The 8,548-nt window shown below is 43.4% G+C and overlaps 1 protein-coding gene across 1 annotated transcript; it reads left to right on the plus strand.

The window, feature by feature from the left end:
* The first annotated feature begins 7,074 nt into the window (after positions 1 to 7,074).
* Positions 7,075 to 8,016, plus strand: LOC127571855 (lysophosphatidic acid receptor 6-like). The gene has a single exon (XM_052018601.1). The coding sequence runs from the start codon at positions 7,075 to 7,077 to the stop codon at positions 8,014 to 8,016; it is 942 nt and encodes a 313-aa protein (XP_051874561.1).
* Positions 8,017 to 8,548: the final 532 nt, after the last annotated feature.

Genomic DNA, 8,548 nt, shown 5'->3' on the forward strand with positions numbered 1-8,548 from the left:
TATATGAATTTGTTTCTGAGTTCTTTCCACACTTGAAGGAAGCATATGGTTCCTCATGCATTTTTCTTTATTTAGCTAACGCCTCAACCTAAATGCCACTTCAAAGTCGAGTTTATCAAAGTCACAGTTGAGTTTACTGTCATTTGCACAGTCATTTGCATGTCTGCACAGGTGCAATGGAAAATCTACTTGCAGCAGTATCACAGGCACATAGCATTATGTAAGCAGCATTCACAAGAAACCCACAAATTAAACATAAATTATACATAATTTTTAAAGAGAGAACACAATTAGAACCAAAAAACATCCATTTTAGTGCAAAGTGGTCAATGTGTTGCTAAACTGTAGTGATTATGGTTTTGCCAGTTGGTACAAGAACTGAATGGTTAAAGGGAAGTAGCTGTTCTTGAACCTGGTGGGATGTTCTTTTTTTTTACTCATGCAATCTGGACATTTTTGCAAGGCCTTGTTTCTCTTATAGTTTTAAAAAAGAAGCATTGATTTCAGCTTTAAATAGACTCAAGAATGGTGCATCTATTCCCTTTGAACAATCAAAGCCTCCAAGAAACCTCTCCATCACAGTTCTAAATAGGCAAACCCTTTCCCTCAGACTATGTTCTTAGCTCTGGCATCTCTGGACAAGAAAACTGTCTCACGGCTTATGAACTCAGCAGGTCAGGCAGCATCTATGGAGGGAAATAAGCTGTCGATGTTTCAGGTAGAGATCCTTCATCAGGACTGGAAAGAAAGAGGGCAGAAGCCAGAATAAAAGGGGGTGGGGGTGGGGAGTACAAGCTGGTAGATAATAGGTGAGTCCAGGTGAGGGGGAAGGTGGGTGGGTGGGGGAAGGAAGGGAGATGAAAGAGAATGATGTGAGAAGTTGGGAGGTGATAGATAGAAGAGGCAAAGGGCTTAAAGGAAAAGGAATCCAATAGGAGAGGGCAGTGGACTATGGAATAAAGGGAAGGACATGGGGAACCAGAGGGAGGTGATGGACAGGGGAGGAGAAAGAGAAGAGGTGAGGGGGCCACGGGAATGAGGGAAACAGGGAAAACTGAGGGGAGTGGTTACAGGAAGTTAGAGAAATTGATGTTGATGCCATCAGGTTGGAGACTACTGAGACAGAATATGAGATGTTGCTCCTCCAACGTGCATCTGGCCTCAAAGTGGCAGTGGAGGAGGCCACGGATAGACATATCAATATGGGAAGTGGAATTAAAGTGGCTGGCCACCGGGATCCTGGCTGTTGTGGCAGACAGAGCAGTCACCCAATCTGCACTGCGTCTCACCGATATAGAGGAGGCCACACTGAATACAATAAATGACACCCTTGGAATCGCAGGTGAAGCACTCTCTCACCTCAAAGGACTGTCTAGGGCCCTGAATGATGGTGAGGGAGGAGGTGTAGGGACGGGTATAGCGCTTGGTGTGGTTGCAGGGATAAGTGCCAGGAGGGTGATCGGTTGGGAGGGATGAATGGATAAGGGAGTCACTGAAAGGTCAGTCCCTGCGGGGTTGGTGGGGGGGGGGGGGGGGGGAGGTGACAGTGGAGGGGAAGATGTGCCTGGTGGTTGGATCCTGGTGAGATGACAGAAGTTGCAGAGAATGATGTGTTGGATGCAAAGGATCGTAGGGTGGTAGGTGAGGACACGGGACCCTGCCCCTGTTATGTCGGGGGGGATGGGGTGAGGGAAGATGTGCGGAAAATGGAGGAGATGCAGGTGAGGCTGCATTGATAGTGGTGGAAGGGGGACCCTCTTCTCTGAAAAAGAGAACATCTCAGATGTCCTGGAATGGAAAGCCTCATCATGAGAACAGAAGAGGCGGAAGAACTGAGAAAAGGGGACGGCATCCTTGCAAGTGACAGGGTGGGAAGAGGTGCAGTCAAGGTAACTGTGGGAGTCAGTGGGTTTGTAAAAGATATCAGTGGTTAATCTGTCTCCGAAGATGGAGACGGAGAGATTCAGATGGGAGAGAGATGTTGGAGATGGGCCATGTAAATTTGAGAGCAGGGTGGAAGTTGGAGGCAAAGTTGATAAAAATTGATGAGCCCAGCACGGGTGCAGGAAGCAGCCCCAATGCAGTCGTCAATGTAGCAGAGAAGGAGTTGGGGAGTGTTACCAGTGTAGGCTTGGAACATGGACTGTTCCACATAGCCAACAAAAAGGCAGGCAAAGCTGGGGCCCATGCAAGTGCCGATGGCTACGCCTTTGGTCTGGAGAAAGTGGGAGGAGCAGAAAGAGAAGTTGTTGAGGGCAAGTACCAGTTCTACCAGACGGAGGAGGAGGGTGGTGGTGGAGGGGAAGTGATTGAGTCTATTATCAAGAAAGAAGCAGAGAGCATTAAGGCCTTCCTGATGGGGGATGGAAGTGTACAGGGACTCGACATCCATAGCCTGCCCTCACCCCATAACCCCACCAACATAACAGGGACAGGGGCCCTTGTCCTCACCTATCCTCACCTACCACCCCACGAACCTCCACATCCAAAACATTCTCTGCAACTTCCACCATCTCCAACGGGATCCCACCACCAGTCACGTTCTCCTAGCCCCATCCTCCACTTTCTTCTGGGATTGTTCTCTCCGCAACTCCCTTGTCCACTTGCCCCTCCCCACCGATCACCTTCCTGGCACTTATCCCTGCAAATGTGCCAAATGTTATACCTGCCCCTACACCACCTCCCTCAGCACCATTCAGGGCCCTAGACAGTCCTTCCAGGTGAGGCAGCACTTCACCTGCAAATCTGTGGGTGTCATTTATTGCTCCCAGTGAAGCCTCCTGTATGTCTGTGAGACCTGATGCAGATTGGGTGACTGCTTTGTTGAGCACCTTCGCTCCATCTGCCAGAACAGTGAGGATCTCCCGGTGGCCAGCCCCTTCAATCCCAGTTCCCATTTCATACTGACATATCTATCCGTGGCCTCCCCTACTGCCACCTTGAGGCCAGACGCAGGTTGGAGGAGCAACACCTCATATTCTGACTTTATAGTCCATAAGACATAGGAGTCTGCTCCTTGATTTGATCATGGCTGATTTATTTTTCCCTCTCAACCCATTCTCCTGCCTTCTAGTTGTAACCTTTGACACCCTTACTAATTAAGAACCTATCAACTTCTGCTTTAAATCTACCCAATGGCTTGGCCTCCACAGCCCTCTGTGGCAATGAATTCCACAGATTCACCATCCTCTGGCTAAAGGAATTCCTCATCATCTCTGTTCTAAAGGGATATCCTTCTATTCTGAGGCTGTGACCTCTGGTCCCAGACTCTCCCATTACGAGCAACATCCTCTCCACATCCACTCTATCCAGACCTTTCAATCTGACGGCATCAACATTAATTTCTCTAACTTCCAGTAACTACTTCCCTCTGTTTTCCCTTTTATCCCCCCCTTTATTTTCCCTCATTTCTGTGGCCCCCTCACCCCTTGTCTTTCCCCTCTCTCACCGTCACAACTTGCCCATTACCTCCCCCTGGTTCCTCACCTCCCCTTTATTCCATGGTCTACTATCCTCTCCTATCAGATTCCTACTTCTTCAGTCCTTTGCCTCTTCCACCTATCACCTCCCAGCTTCTCACATCACTCCCTTTCATTCCCCCCTCCCTCCCCCACCTACCTTCCCCCTCTTACCTGGACTCACCTATCACCTGCCAGCATGTACTACTCCCCCCCCACCCCCCAATCTTTTATTCTGGCTTCTGGCTTCTGCCCTCTTCCTTTCCAGTCCTGATGAAGGGTCTCAACCCGAAACCTTGACTGTTTATTTCCCTCCATGGATGCTGCCTGACCTGCTGAGTTCCCCCAGCATTTTGAGTATGTTGTTCCAGATTCCAGCATTTGCTGAATCTCCTGTGTCACGGCTTTTGAAACAGGGAGAAACTTTGAAGTGCCAAGAACATCAGGAAATAGAAATATTGATGCATGTAAGTGTGGCAAAGAAGAGGCCTTTGACACCAGGGCAAACATTTATCGAATAGACAAGAATACGGAGTTTGAGTAAACTGTATCTATTTCTTGGAATATAAGAAAGAGCGAAGTGCATAATATTTAAAGTAATGGTGTGAAGGCAAATAGCTTTTTTTGTTTTTACTTTGATCATTTGTGCATTGTAGCTTGGATCACAAGGTTGGCTGAGGCTTCCTTACAAAAAAAAAGGCACTTCATTAGAAATTTGCAAGTTTGCTAATTGCTCTCCACTATTCCTTTGTAACTTCAAGACTGAGTGAGCAAAAACTGGTTTTGTAGGCTTTCTGGCACAAGCCTACAAAAAGGCAAATAAATACTTTTGTTTTTACTATGATATCATTTAAGCATTGTGGCTTAGGTCCAACATTCAAAAAGAGTGATATAAAATATCGTTAATTTAGCAGTGAAAATCAACCTTGCATACTGGCTTCAATAAACAGCACAGAACACAAATAGTTTACTTCCAATAATAGACAGGAAGTTGTGGTTATGTTGCCCTTTTGAAGCATGTAGGCAGACGTCAGCAAGCAACTCCGTGACAAAGAACATGAAATGTGTGTGGCTTAATGACTGCTTGGTTTTTGGGCTGAAGTTCGGAGATTTCTTGGTGGTAGGAGGTGGAGGGCTGTTTTCAGATTGGAGACTTGTAACCAGTGGTGTGCTGCAGGGAGTGGTGCTGGGTCCTCTTTTGTTTGTCATATATATTAATGGTTTGGAAGAGAATGTAAGTGGCATTATTAAGTTTGCAGATGACACCAGAATTGGTGGTATAATGGACAGTGAAGAAGGTTGTCCAAGATTACAACAGGATCTAAATCAACTGGGGAAAGGAACAGCAAATGGAATTTAATCCCGACAAGTACAAAGTGATGCATTTTAGGAAGTTTAACCAGGGCAGCGTGTACACAGTGAACGGCAGGGCCCTGGGGAGTGTTACTAAACAGTAAGACTTTAGGGTACAAGTACATACTTTGTTGAAAGACTCAACACAGGCTGGACAGGGTGGTGAAGAAGGCAAATGGTATGCTTGCCTTCATCAGCCGTGGCATTGAGTATAGCAGTTGGGACACCACGTTACAGTTGTACGAATTGTTCATTCGGCTGCACATGGAGTGTGCAGTTCAGGTTGCCACGCTTTAGGTAGGATGTGATTAAGCTAGAGAGGGTGTAAAAAAGATTCAGAGGAGTGTTGCATGGACTGGGGGGGCTTGAGTCAGAAGGAGAGATTGGATAGGCTGGGTCTGTTGTTCCTGTTGTGAAGGAGGCTGTGGGATGACCTGATAAAAGTTTGTAAGACTATGAGGGGCATCGAAAGTGGCAGTCCTTTTCCCAGGATAGGGGAGTCTAGAGGGCATAGGTTGAAGGTGAGAGGGAAAAGATTTAAAGGGGACCTGAGGGACAACTTTTTCACAGAGGGTTGTGGATGTATGGAAATGGCTGCCAGAGGAGGTGGTAGATGCAGGTACGATTACAATATTTAAAAGATATTTGGACAGGTACATGGGTAGGAGAGGTTCAGAGAGAGATGGGCCAAACATGGGCAAATGGGATTTGGGTAGATAGGCATCTTGGTTATCCTGGATGAGTTGGGCTGAAAGGCCTGTTTCTGTTCTGTACAATTCTATGAATCTATGCCATAGAGTCATACAGCATAGAAATTGACCCTTCAGCCCCCCCATATCCATGCCGACCTTTTACCCATTTACACTATTCCCATTTGCCTGCATTAGGAACGTATCCTTCTATATCCTGCCTATATAAGTGTCTGTCTTAAATGTGATTGTATCTGATTCCACCACCTCTTCAAGCAGCATGTTCCAGATATCAACTGCTCTATGCATAATAAAAGTACTGCTCTGATCCCCTTCAAGACTCCTACCTCTCGCCTTGAAACTATGCCCTCCTATTTTTGATACCCCTACTATGGGAAAAAAAATTTTGACTATCCACCTATCTATGCCTCTCATAATCTTATATACATCTATCATGTCACCCCTCAGCCTCTGCTCCCCATAACTAAATTTAGTCCATCCATACAATATCCTGGTAAATCTCCTCTGCACTCCCTCCAGCACAATTACACCCTTGTCTTTTGGAAGAAGTATTAAACCAAGACCTCCTTTGCCCTCTTTGGTAGATATACTGTACCTATTGGATATAAATAGAGAATTTTTTTGTTTGGATATGTTCTTACATTTCTGTTAATAACTACCTTCTAGATCAATTTCATGTCATGTTTTTTGACACTGTCCAACAATCTTGGACATGCATTTGTCCAGCTGTTCCCAATATACCTTTTTGAAAGTGTTAACATTGCCCATAATTGCATTGGTTAAACACAGCATTGTTCTGAATTAGATGTATCTTAAATAATCAGGCTTAATCATCTATCTTGCTATCACTAAGATCTGTTAGCAGTATTACTTACAATGCAAAACCAGAATATTTGGTAATTACACGTATCATTTACTATCAAAGTTTCTATCCAACCATAAATAGCAGCACTATGATCACTTTGACTACTTTGCACGAAAATAGACTTTGATTTTTTTTGTTCTAATTGTGTTCTTTCTTGTATAATTTGTTTAATTTATGTTTTTTTTTGTGAATTTTGTGTCTTTATTGCTACGGCCATGCCATCTTCCCACAGTTACCATCAGGCAGGAGGTATAGAAGCCTGAAGTCCCACAGCACCAGGTTCAAGAGCAGCTACTTTCCTTCAACCATTCAGTTCTTGAACCAACCAGCACAACCCTAATCACTACATTTTAGCAATACTACGACAACTTTGATCACTTCACACTAAAATTGACTTTTTTTTTGTTCAAGTTGTGTTCTTTCTTGTAAAAATTGTGTTTAATTTATGTTTTTGTGTATGACGCTATGTGCCTGCGATGCTGCTGCAAGTAAGTTTTTCATTGCACCTACACATACTGTATGTGTGCACATGATCATAAATGCGACTGAACAGAGCAGTGGTGTGACGTTGTGATACATCACTATTTTAAGAACTTTCCACATTTCTTCTCGGCATATCAAACCAGCTACACTGCTGTAGCTTAACTCCAATTAAAAGCTCTTTGGCTGATCAACAGCAAGAAACAGAATGGAAAATGGTTCCAAGGATTCAAACGACACAATCCTCTATGTGAATACTCTGTTTGCTTCTGTCTATGGGTTGACAGTGGTGGTTGGATTACCTCTGAACAGCATTTCGCTCTGGGTGTTCAGCATAAAATTGAAACTACAAACGGCTCCAGTTATTTATTTGACTAATCTGGCTGTTTCAGATCTGCTCTTCATTCTCGCATTGCCTTTCAGAGTATATTACTTTGCAACTACTCGGTGGCCTTTTGGAAATCTGGTTTGCACCATGTCTGAAACAATATTTTCTGTGAATATTTATACAAGTACTTTACTTATTACATTAATAAGTATTGATCGTTATCTGGCTGTAGTCCATCCATTGAAGTCAAACTTTCTTAGAAGTCCTAAAGCAGCCAATATCGCCTGTGCTATTGCCTGGTTCATTATCATCTCGATGAGTTTTCCGATTGCTTTTCAATATCATCAGAAAGATACAAAAAATGGCACAAAATGTTATGAAGGATTTTCAACCGAAAGTTGGCAATCTGCTCTTAAACTTATATTACTGATAACAACACTTGGATTTGCAGTGCCTTTTGTAATAATTATCGGTTGCTTTTTTGCTGTTGTCAGAGTTATGCTCCAAATCAGAAAAGAATCTCAAGCGTTTAAAAGATACAAAATCATACCGTTGTTTCTATTGAACATTGGAGTCTTTATCATGTGCTTTTTACCTTTCAATGTTGCTTTGGTATCGTATGGACTGCATAAAGTAGGTTATTTCTCGATGGAAGGCAGTTACCTAGTTCATGCTGTCACCATGTGCTTGGCCAGTATCAGCAGCTGTACAGATCCCATTGTTTACTATTTTACTAGCAAAGCTTTCAGAAATGTTGCAATGAAAGATGCAAAGGACACTTCGCAGTGCAATACATTTAATAAAAAGAGGACATCAGACTAACAAAGAAAACCTCACACTTGGTACCTGAGTGATTTACAGGTTTGGTCATGTATTAATAATAGATGGAAATGGTTGAATTATGGATTTGCATTTATGTAATAAGCAGCTGTTTGCATAGCAACTATGTTGAAAAATCCTTTTGCATTTTGACCAAGTGAAACATACCAAAATGAATAGAGAAAATAGCAATCTAACTTGTTTTGTCATTAAATTTGTGTAAGAGTTAAACAAATATCCTGGGGTTTTTTTTTTGTTCAGTGGGAAAGGATGTTGTTCTGCAGCTGGGTCCTATTGGCACTCAAAATGGGCATCAGCAAGCAAGTGAGAAAGTGTCACATGATTGCTGCTTGAAACTAGACTGATGGATTGAGAATTGACCAGATTGAATTTGTCTGCTTTATGAGGGTCCCATAATGAAACACTTTCTATAGAGTGGGGCATTCAAACCATGTTCATGATGGCAAAAATTGAATTTTGGTTAATTCCATTTCCCAGTTTTTTGGTTTGTAGCCTTGTATATTTGGAGCTCTTC

Source organism: Pristis pectinata, chromosome 6 (assembly GCF_009764475.1).
Source record: "Pristis pectinata isolate sPriPec2 chromosome 6, sPriPec2.1.pri, whole genome shotgun sequence".
Lineage (NCBI taxonomy): Eukaryota > Metazoa > Chordata > Chondrichthyes > Rhinopristiformes > Pristidae > Pristis > Pristis pectinata.